At 41.3% G+C, this 12,047-nt stretch overlaps 1 protein-coding gene across 1 annotated transcript in view; it reads left to right on the top strand.

Annotated features, from left to right (window-relative positions):
• Window positions 1–272: 272 nt before the first annotated feature.
• keap1b (kelch-like ECH-associated protein 1b) overlaps window positions 273–12,047 on the top strand; it is a 16,853-nt gene continuing 5,078 nt past the window's right edge. The window contains exons 1-5 of the mRNA XM_005752229.1: window positions 273–366; window positions 5,370–6,565; window positions 7,640–7,885; window positions 8,929–9,605; window positions 10,741–10,946. Coding sequence (XP_005752286.1) covers window positions 6,260–6,565; window positions 7,640–7,885; window positions 8,929–9,605; window positions 10,741–10,946 — 1,435 coding nt within the window. The 5' untranslated portion in view covers window positions 273–366; window positions 5,370–6,259. The remainder of the gene's footprint in view (window positions 367–5,369; window positions 6,566–7,639; window positions 7,886–8,928; window positions 9,606–10,740; window positions 10,947–12,047) is intronic.

The raw sequence follows: 12,047 nt of genomic DNA, 5'->3' as shown, positions 1-12,047 counted from the left end.
CTCATAATGAGATCCCTTTTTAAGTTGCTAAAATAAGTACCTGTTTTGCAGTTTTATCCTCTATATGGTATTTATAACAGATTTTGTTTGACGTTAATGCTGCAGTTTTTGGCTCCCTGCCAAAAATTGGCCCAGCTTTTCCTTCGTTTTAAGAATTCCTTCTCAATAAAAGTCCCCTCCCACGGGGAGCGTTTGTCTGCCATTAGTAATAAACAGAGGCGGGCCAACGCTTTGGTGGCGAGCTCTTATTGTGAAGGCGAGATGAGGCCGGTACAATGCTTAGTCACGCTGAGTTACAGCTTTCCCCTCCTTTCTGTGTGGCTCGGGGCTCGGCAGACCGCGATGGAGGAATTGTTCTAGACTACGGTAATTCTCTGTTATTCCAAATTTAAGGAGCCATTAGTAATTAATGTCAGTTGTTTGGACATATCTGGATTTTGTGCGGGCGGGTTAGCAAGAATATATTTTGATACCGCTTTGTTAGCACGTTTGTTACGAGCTCGGCTCACAGCCGTTACTCTACTGTCTATTATTAGGAGCCTATTTTGCTGTCAGCTCTGTTTCCGAAACGTTTGACTTGTTGTTTTGATGGGGATTACGGCTCTTTCATCGTGAGACCTTCTGAGTTCACCGTCGTTGCAAACCCACCAGAAACCTGCAGCCGATTTTTCTTGCTCTCCTCTACCTTTGCATGCCAGGTCTGTGGATTATTTTTGTTTTACAAACGCAAGCTCAGAAATGATCCTCGTAGAGGACACACGGTGGCTTTTTGTGTGCTCTTCATGTCAGGTAAATGGCGCGGAAATCCAAGTCCATCAGGGTTTATGTAAGGGACTGGCTTCACTTCTGGGTCATGTTTTGGTACATCCAGTTCCACTGTTTGCTCGGTGAAGAGTTCACGATGAGTCACCGAGGAGAGCTGGTTGCCAAAATGCCCGAGAAACGCGCTGGACTCTGTACTAGTGTTTGTTTCACTTCTGGCTCGATTGCGTTTGCTGGCTTTGTAGCACAAAATAAAATAAAAATCGCTGACACAGCTGTAGGTGTAGCTCAGATCAAACTGTTAAACTTGTAGAGTCCCTCCAGTTGTTGTAAGACACCCAAGACCTGTAGGCCTGAAGGGTGGCACGCAAACCGACGTGCGGGGTCTCTGTCAGGGGTGAGTGTGCATCTTTATTACTGTGCTGTTGATGAGCCAACTTTCTTGTCAAGATTAGGGTTGCAGTGGAAGATTTTTAGCAGCATCAGCATAAATCGCTGGTTTATCGTTCACGTTCGTCTTTTAAAGATGTATACTGGACATTTTCAGTTTCTGTTTGAGTTCGTCCTTTAGTAAGGATTTACTGCTGCCAACTCCTTGAAACTTCCTTGTTTAGTGTCACCGTCGAGTGACAGTTTAATTGCACTTCTAGAACCTGTAATGAACAAGTTTTTTTTCATGTTAGAGGAGTAAAACCCTCCAGATGTTTGCTAGGAGTCATTTGGCTTATGGCATGTGAAATTTCAGGATCTCCCACATGTGTAGGTTATAAAATGTCTTAATAATAAATGTTATCATAGTATGTGCAGTGTTTGTCAGCTGATTCATCAATTGATTAATTCAACAACAGATACTATCTTTAGAGTGGCTTGGACCCATCATACCCAAAAACGTGTTTTTATTATTGATGAAATGTCAGAGAAATGCAGCAGGTATAGTGTGGGACTTGGAGAGCTTGTTTGTCAGTGAGTCGTTTCTGTCTGCTGTGGAAAGTGGGCGAGTTGAGCAATATGTTCTCCTGTGAAACTATTTCACCCAGAATCCTGGAAGGGGGGAGGCACAGCAGTAAATGTGAATCGCGGTGTGTTTCATATTACAGCGAGCTTAACTGGCTGACTTCCTCATGACGAGTTCCATCATGGTCACTGACGTGTTCCCATTTGTTGGTAAAATGAAAAACTCTCAAACTGAGTTTGGTTTTTTTTCCCCCTTAATCTTTAATGATTGCAAAGAACACGGTAACCTATTTGCAGATCGGAAAGCTACAAGGTCATAGAACCTGGCCTTTTGTTTTGCGTCCTTTTATCAATGCTTCACGTAACGATCAGTGTGCGTGTGTGTTTGTGTTGGTGTGTATACACAACTCACGGGTGCTTTGTTATATAACTGAACCCTCACAGCAGCATTGTTGCTGAGTAATTCAGACTCTTCCTGATCAGAGGGCTCCAAACAGACATTAACCACATGTTTCTTGTATTGTACGTCAATGTTGCAGGCAGTTCATATTCTGAAAAGAAGAAGTGGGATTGGAATAAAAATGAAGGCATTAAATTTTCAACTTAATGGGTTCAACGTAGTGGATCTGATCCCACATATTACCTGTAGAAGTATTTGTTTGTAAGCCAGTCTGCAGAGCCAGAGCCCTCTCCTCCTCCTGGATTACTCCGATAAAAGTACCTCTTGACTCTGATTAAAAGATTGTTTTGTTTTCTTAGCCTAATTTGGTTTAAACATGTCTGGAAGATGCTGCAATGGATGTACTTGGATTCTGCTGTTGGTTTGAACAAACTGTTCCCTCTGTTCAAACCCCCAGTGGATTGGCAACAGGGCAGAGCAAGAGCACACTTACTCATGCTGGCCTGTTAAATTAAAGCCTAATTTAAGTCACGACGTTGTCCTTCAAAATGAGCAGCACTCCCTAGCTGCTGCTTACACACTCACTTACACTTACTTGCTGTTTTGCTTATATTGTTAGCCTCTCTATGTGGACGTTTTTTACTTTTAAAAGTAGTGAAAGTAATAGGTAGGATTCCAGGCACTTGAGTTCCTCACCAACAGTTTTTCTTTTGCGTGTTTCACTTCACCCTGTCTTTTATCAGCTGTGCACACTACCTGTGTGTGAAGCGATGCCAGATAAGGAGAAACTATCATGACAAATGAAAACGCATTAGGCTACGTTCACACTAGCCCGGATAGATTTGAAAACGGCGTCCACACTAGCATTTTCAGTCATTTTCACGCAAAAGCAAGTGAGAACTAAAGAATTTGAAGAAAAGCTATCCGGAGCATGTACAAACTGATATTAATCTTTTTTAGGGCTGTCAAAGTTGAGAGCAATCAAAACAACTGCTGTATAATGCACTCGGCTATCTTTGTTTAATTGCTCACATGACTGCATCACATGACTAAAATGCGTCATTGTTTTAGAAAGTCGTTTTCAAGTGTCCACACTGCGACGGGACAGCTCCGTTTTGAAATGTATGTGTTTTCAAGAGCATTTTCAAAATGCTGCGTTTTTTTCTTGGGGAAAACGCCGTCTCGGTGTGGACGGGAGGTCAAAGCGGAGAGAAAACGATGCGTTTTCAAAACACATTAGTGTGGACGTAGCCTGACTGTGCATCTGCCCTACTTAAGAGCACCTGTTGGATAAGCCCTTACAGCTATTGTAGTACTCCCTTTGTTTTTTAAATTGTCTTGGATTGCAAACAGAATTAGTAAAGCAATGTTTTAAATCAAGCCTGATAAGTATTTTTCGTTACTCAAATACAGTGTATTAAATAAACACTGTTCCTGGATTGGTACCCAGTACCAACACATACCTTATTATTGTATGTTGAGTTGAGGTAATCGTAGAGCTGGGCGATATGAGATTTTTTCATATGATATGTTTTTTTTTTCATTTCAGGCGATAACGATATCTATCACGATATAAGCCAAATAACTATATTTGTAAGATTTAAATGTGCCGTTGCTCACAAGTAAAATGTGAAATAATCAGCAGCTTGTTTTTATTGAAATATTTATTTCCCATAATAAGTTCAACAGGGTAGATGTACTTAAGGAACATGAGACTTTTTCAGATAAATAAAGGCAAATATTGCAAACTACACAAAAGGCAGCCGCTAAAGCGTTTAAGTTTCAAAATAGAACAAACGAAACAGACTAAATTGTCATTTCCACTTAGAAACAAAATATTAATTCTAAAAATAAATCTTAGTTTGTTTTACAGAAGAACAGACAAAACTGACTAACTTTTGTCAATATCAAATAAACTGAGAACTAAAAGGAAATTCTCAATCTCTCCTTGTTGTATAGCTGAGCTTTTCAAACAGTTTTAACAGTTACTTTAGTCTGACAAAAGCCGAATGACGAATTAGCGCTTCCAGTCAGAGACTGAGGCTACGTCCACACGTACACGGGTATTTTTGAAAACGGAGATTTTCCGTTTTCGTTTTAAAAAATAATCCCGTCCACACATAAAGGCAGAAATTAAGGAAAACGTTGCTATGAACATGCCAAAGCAGCAGGTGGCGCTAGATTCCTAACCGTGCCGAAATGTTGGCCAATCAGAAGTCTAGAAGCCTCGGTGGGAAAAAGTAAACAAAGCTGGGGCATAGAAGCAGAACCGAGTCGTATGTGTGGACGGACAGTAACTGTGTATATGTAAGCATTTAAACACTGCAGAGAGTAGAATTAACAGTATTGTAGAAATTCATTTCACCGAAACAATAACGTGGCGCACAGTGTGACGCATGCACCAGTTTATTGTATTTCCAGACTTGCTTTCGGCACAATTTACAGTGCACGCTACTCTGTTTTTTTGTCAGACTTGAAATAGCCGAAATACCTTCACACTACAGAACTTCTATGGCTCTTCCGTTCGACAATCTCTCCGGCATTGGAACCATCATCTGTTTTCTCTTCGGTCACGCTCGGTTGATTTTTCTAGTCGGCACACTCATTTCCTCCATTAGGCGCTGGCTCCATTACCCGCTGGCTGCTTCCCAAACAAACACACGTGCGGCTTGGCACTTGTGCTGTACGTAACAAGTCACGCGACGTGACGCTGCGGCTGTGATTGGTTCGGCTCTGCGCTACTTAATTTGGATTGGCTGACCTTTTTTTTTTTTTTTTTTTTTTAAGAGGACAAGACCGGCGAGGTCTATTGCGATAGCTTAATTTCTCTATCGAGTAAAAGTTATATCGCGATTCATATCGTTATCGTTCTATCGCCCAGCTCTAGGTAATCGTGTCGTATCAGAACTGGGGTAAAAAACAAAACAAAACTGGATCCGTGCATCAGTATTGGCGACTGATAGAGAGAACTAGAGTTTGGGACTCATAAAAGCAGAAGATGGTATTTTTTTTAATGAGCTGCATAGTCATCGTTACAAAGACAAAGCCTTGACTGTAAGTGGAGTGCATGAGGAAGAATGACAGAGAATTATGTGTCACTGCATTGATAAAGTTTTGTTGTATGAGTTCATAGGTAAAGAATAGTGCTGAATCACTCGCTATGCAAGGCATTGATGTACGTATGTAGACAGAGCAGAGAAGCAGAGTTTATCAGTATGAAACAAACACATGCTCTCTCTCTTTCTCTCCCCAGCTGTCAGCTGAACCAACTGCTTCTTAGTAAGTAAACAAACAAATAGGTGGGCATCCTCAAGGAAGGCTTCTCCAGAGAAAACAACGAAACACCGCTACCACTTCATTCCTAAAGGCTCAACTGCCTCACCTGGAGTCTCGGACTCTGAATAGCTCTTTTGAAGACAGCTTTGATTATTACTTTTTGTAACAAAGCAATAGATTTTATTTTTATTTTTTTTATCACTGTGCAAGATTGATCTGCACAGTTTGTGAATCTGGCACAGCTCTTGAGTTGTTTGATTGAAGACTTTTTGAGCAGTCAAAATATATTTGATTAGAAGGCTCAGAGGAAGACAAGATAACAGAGACGTACTGCAAACTGACTGTTTATATTGCTGGGTATGATTAATACGTTTCTGCTGAAATAATAGAGAAGTGGAAAGGAAAGCAACTGTGTTGCCAACACAAACAACTGATCTGAGTCTGGAGCAGTTCTTACTTTGCCTGCTATTCTCTAACTCTTTCTCTGAAAAGTTAACCTTCAAACAAAACCAGAGGGACCCTTAATTCAAGGCATTTTAATTATGTTGGAACTGCAGCATATATTAGTACATGCAGCCATGAGTGGCAGCCTTGCATTCAACGCTCTAGTAATGCCATAATGGGGCGAATGGCTGGACTGAAGTACTGAACATAGCAAGGAAATCCCCATGTTTTTATAAACAAGACATAACTCTTTTACTCATAGAAAAGTCAGGAGGGCCTGGAGCTTTCTGTTTGGCTGTCTACCAAATTCCTCAAATTAAATTCTTTTATTTCGACCCATGCCTGCATGTGGTGCAAGGATGCCCCATAACGCCGTCCACTGTTCTTGAGAAGGCGACCAAAGAGGAGGAGAAAGGGTAGGAAATGACGGAGTGTTTGACAGAATACAAAGCGCTGGTGACTCCGTCCACGCGCAATGGTCACCGCGTCTTCAGCTACACGCTCGAGAGCCACACGTCAGCCGCCTTCGCCATCATGAACGAGCTGCGGCTGGAGCGGCAGCTGTGCGACGTCACGCTACGCGTGCGCTACAAGGACCTGGAGGCGGTGGACTTTGTGGCTCACAAGGTGGTGTTGGCCTCCTCGTCCCCGGTCTTCAGGGCCATGTTCACCAACGGCCTGAAGGAGTGCGGTATGGAGTTGGTGCCCATCGAAGGAATTCACCCCAAGGTTAGTCTGTTTTATCCTTGCCTGAATGTTTTATTTGATTTGTACTCATTTAAATGTAGCTGTAGTATTGTGTTTATTTGTTGTTGACTTCCGAATAACTAAATGGGAATCGAGTTACTCCTCTTTCAGCATAAACCGGCCTCACATTATTACAAGGAAAATCCAGTATGTATGGGAATTGTAACTTTAAAACCAAGCTGTATACCACAATGGGCTTTTCCAGCATTGTTAGAAAAAAATGGCTCCACTCCCACAAAAATCCTGCACTGCTTTAAAGTGAAACAAAGTCAGAATTGCTTTAAAACCCATACTCAGATGATCATACCTTTATAGATAACACCATCCACTGTTTTTCTTTATCATTTATCTTTGTACAAGTGCAATTAAAAGTCAAAACTAAATGAATATCAGCCTTACATCACACTGATTATTAACCAAATGGGTTATTCCAAGCATCCTGGAGGGTTTGCTACGATGCCTGCCCTTTTTAGTTGCTCTGTAGGACTCCTCCTTGTTGCTATATGACTGCATATTTGGATTTTACATTTTCTACATCACACTTTATGATTGTTAATGTCTTTATCTGAAGTGCCTAAAACATTTTTACGATACATGTAATTTATATTCGGAAAATGTGTGTACCCATGAGTTGAGTGCATTCCTCTTTTTTTTTTCTTTTTTTTTATCCTTTTTTTTCCATGAGCAAATAATATGTTCAAAGTAATTATGAGTCATATGTAAAAGTGCATAAATATTTTTCTATGGTACTCAGGACTGAAGCTCCACCTTTTTAAAAAGTAAGCTCTCTCTCTGTAAAACAGGTATGCACAGTGGCTAAACAGTTTTATCTTGACTTCCTTTACTTGTGTTGGGTGTTTACTGAGCTCACATAGAGTGTGATCGACACAATATCTATGACATGATAGCTTGTGAGATGCTAATCTGGGTTCCTAAATGCTGTTTAGCATAGCATTAAATAATTTTTCTCTCCAGCTTCTCTCGCTCTAATTTTCTCATCTGTGCACTGACCTCCCACAGTCCAACCCCTTACGTTGTGTCTTTTCACCATTTCAGGTAATGGACAGACTGATAGAGTTTGCCTACACAGCCAGCATCTCTGTGGGTGAGAAGTGTGTCATCCATGTGATGAATGGTGCTGTCATGTACCAGATAGACAGCGTGGTCAAGGCCTGCTGTGATTTCCTCGTCCAGCAGCTTGACCCCAGCAACGCTATTGGCATTGCCAGCTTTGCAGAGCAGATCGGTTGCACAGAGCTCCACCAGAAGGCCAGAGAATACATCTACATGAACTTCAGCCAGGTAAGGCTTAAATAGCATCTCGAATGAAAGCATTTTCGTTAGAATCACTGAACTGCATTGTTGGGCTGCACATGAAGTTGGAGCCACTCCTTGTAATTGTTTTTTCCTAATTTGTGGCGCTTAAGTAATGATTTTGTAACTTAGAAATCAAGAATTAAACATTCTACAAATCTGTTCAAGTTTTTGGGGCAGGAAATCTGTGTTTAAAGTGTTTTGAGGTCTGAGTAAACAATGTTTCACTTGCTGCATTGTGGTTTCTTCTGGTGGGTTCAAGCTATGAGTCCACTGGCAGACTCATAGCTTGAATTCTCTTCACAAGAAGGCCAAGAGAATTCAAGCTATGAGTCACGATGACTTGTGAGTATCTATGTGGGTTTACTGGTGGCTGAAGCATTACTGACTGCAAAAGATGATGATACAACACAGTACAAGAAATGAAAGGACAGTTAATATTTCTCCCTCATAAGGAGATAAGATCAAGGGTAGGTCCAGCTTATGACAAAGACGTGTCACATGTCTGTCTGTGAGGTTAAACCTATAAATGGTATAATATTCAATACATGCCTGCTCACCAGAGATTTGACTTTTTAAATATATTGTGGCTGTTAGGGTAGGAAACCAGTTTTCCTTTGTTAGAAAGAGATTATTTGTTGCAAGAGTTGGTTTTGTTCTCACCGTTATGTTATAATTGATCAAAATAAGCAAAAACCAACTGATAAAGATTACATGATTGATCCATAATTTAAAATAAATCTGTTTGTATTTGGAACAGACTGTGCACAGTTTAATTGATCCAGCAGTTACTTTAGGTAAGAAAATTAGATGAGAATTTGCTGCTGGTCTAGATTCCATTCAGTCATATATGTCTGGATTTTGGACTTATGCAGCTATCATTAGCTGTCTGGAAACTTTTAGCTCAGAAATATTAATCAGTTGTTTGAAAAATCTTTCCAGTTGTTGTAATTACTCACACCAGGTACTTTATTCTTTAACAACACGTGTATCATAAAAAGTTACTTTAAATCTGTACTCCTGCTTTCCAGGTAGCAACCCAAGAGGAATTCTTCAACTTGTCCCACTGCCAGCTGGTCAACCTGATCAGCCGCGACGAGCTCAACGTGCGCTGTGAGTCCGAAGTCTTCCAGGCATGCGTGGCCTGGGTGCGATATGACCGGGAGAACAGGCGACCGTACGTCCAAGCCTTACTCCAGGCTGTCCGCTGCCATTCCCTCACCCCCAACTTCCTGCAGACCCAGCTTCAGTCTCTGGACTGGGACCCACAGTGTAAAGACTACCTGGCTCAGATCTTCCAGGACCTCACCCTCCACAAACCCACCAAAGTGATTTCTTGCAGAACTCCCAAGGTGCCGCAGCTCATCTACACAGCAGGGGGTTATTTCCGTCAGTCGCTCAGCTACCTGGAGGCTTACAACCCTTGCACGGGAACCTGGCTGAGGCTTGCCGACCTGCAGGTACCCCGAAGCGGCCTGGCCGCCTGTGTGATCAGTGGGCTTTTCTATGCTGTTGGTGGAAGAAACAACGCGCCTGATGGTAACATGGACTCAAACGCTTTAGACTGTTACAATCCTATGAACAACTGCTGGCTGCCGTGTGCACCCATGAGCGTGCCCAGGAACCGAATCGGAGTCGGGGTCATCGATGGCATGGTATATGCAGTTGGTGGATCACATGGGTGCATTCATCATAATAGTGTGGAAAGGTAAGTCAAGTTGGCTAATAATGGAAGATGGTATTACTTTTATTACACAGACCAATTCTGCCTATTTTGAATTTATTCTTTTATCAATTATGTGTGTTTGAATGTAGAAAGAAAACCAGCAGTCTTTTACTGGTTGAATAGTTAAGTAACAATTACAGTATGTGGTCAGCACAGGTCATTTTAATGAAAGGCTTATGGTTGTGTCTGTCAAGAGAAGTAATCTGGTAACTTCCTGGAAACATTTTACTTCCTGCAATTTATTTTTAGATCACACAAAGCTGCTGTGAGGGTGTTTGAGTCTACAGGGAAATATTTTTGTAATATTAAACTTAGTGACAATTGAAAAGAGAAACAAGACACCTTTTGTTTCTCTCTCAATCTAAGCTTGGCACGAAATGCTTGTACGAACATTGTTATATGACCAGATCAAGAAGAACTAATACTCATTCTTTCTCAGATTGCTTAACATCTTGAGATAATCCTGCCGGATGCAGCTTTTAATCCACACCTGTGAAACGGCAGCTTTGTTTAGGTGCTTTCTGGTGTTGGGTATGAACAGTGACTGAACAACATACATTTTAATAAATGATAACAAAAAGGGAAGCGGAGAGCCCATCAATTCCCATGAGAAATATCCGAGGTGCCGTATTGGCCTTGCTCTGACTAACCTTGACATAAACCTGCCCCAGATTTTTCACTGCTAGCCATTTAAAACTGGGATTACGTACATTTTAATTCAAGGCAGAAACTTTACCCAAAAGTTGGCTTTGTTCCTAAAATAGAAGATCTTACGCAGGTAGCCCACAGTCTCGGTGAAAGAGGAACATGTCCAGCCAGTCTGAACAATCATGTAACATCCGAAAGCACATTTGACGCACTGTAGCACAACGGCTAACCACAGATACTGAGGAATGAAACTAATGAATCTGTGGTGCAGACTCCTGGCAGTGGTTCATTCATTGGGATGATTAGTTACAAGAGTTGGTTACATTTGCGATTTAGAAACCCGATAAGTAAACTGACTAATGTTATTAGTTGGCAAAAAGAAAACGGGAATTTAAAGCTCGGAAATATAGCGATAATTACTTTCTTTTCAAACTATGTAGCCTTCTTAGTTTGTGTTGGTTCTCCACAGGTATGATCCAGAACAGGATCAGTGGCAGCTGGTAGCCCCGATGTTAACACGACGTATCGGTGTGGGTGTGGCGGTCATCAACCGGCTGCTCTACGCTGTGGGGGGGTTCGACGGGGCCAACCGGCTCAGTTCCTGTGAGTGCTACAACCCTGAGAAGGATGAGTGGAAGACCATGGCTCCGATGAACACGGTCCGCTCCGGAGCTGGTAAGAAGGAATTGTAAAGCTGCCTCCTAATGATGAAAAACGTTTCTGAAAAACAATCAATTTACACAACTGCCTGTGCAGTTTTCCACCTGTGATTTGTAAAGATATGCAAGACTTCCTGCCCCTGCAGACCTTCCTGTTTTTGCTAGGTAGACCCAAGCAGTACTTAAACCAGACAGCAAGGGCAGCTTAATAGTGAGGCAAAGCAAATAAACAAAGATTTCAGGTAAAAAGCAACATTTCTCAAAAAAAAAGAAAAAACAATTGAGAAATTAGACAGAACCTATAATAATCTTGCAGTAGAGTGTATATGGAAAAAGTGAAGCCAAAATATCTAGGCATTTTATTGACGTCTTTTGGCAAGCTTTGAGATGTGAAATCCAACTGGACTCTGGGAAGAAACTAGTTACCTCAGCAGTTATTACTCATATCTAGAGAACAGACCCAAGACTTTGGCAGGAAGTCTTTATGTATGGATGCTTATTAGTACTCTTATTGATACTACTTTCCATATTTTGGTGTAAAATAAACAGAAGCGGGACTATGGCCCCTTTTGTCAAATTGGTAAGCTTAGTTTTGTGTTACTTTTTTAACTTCTGCGATAAGTTATAAAAGCAAGAACGTGTGTTTTGTAACGTGCATCTGGGGTTAACGACTGGTAACAGTTCTGACCACGTCAACACTGGTTATCGCTCTGTCCACAGTTTTGAACAGTGTGTCCTGTCAACCGTGACCAAAAAACACTGGATTCAAACAAACAGCAATGTTAAAGGTTATCGCTACAGCAGCAGCTTCCTCGTGATAGGGAGGTTAAAAGTTTGTAAACTTTAACTTTGCAGAGTACCAATAGCAGTGCCGTTTGTCAAGGTGCTTATCAGTACTTTGGTATACACCAGTCTCAAATTTTAACAATCAAATGCTGTTACTTGAAACCTGTGTGAAATTCAGTGATTGTGTGGGTCAGTCAAACTTCGATATCATGTAAATCATGTATCTGTTTGTAAAAAGACTTCCATTTGAATAGAAATCTAAGTGAAAATGGCCCTAAGCGACTTTTTTCTGTGATCTCAGTGAACTTTCCTCATGACTTATTAGGGCTCA

The sequence above is a fragment of the Pundamilia nyererei genome, unplaced genomic scaffold, assembly GCF_000239375.1.
Source record: "Pundamilia nyererei isolate P.nyererei 1_Seehausen unplaced genomic scaffold, PunNye1.0 scaffold00349, whole genome shotgun sequence".
In the NCBI taxonomy this organism is placed as follows: Eukaryota; Metazoa; Chordata; class Actinopteri; order Cichliformes; family Cichlidae; genus Pundamilia; species Pundamilia nyererei.
Note: the sequence above shows the minus strand (reverse complement) of the source record. Positions and strands in the feature narration are given on the sequence as shown.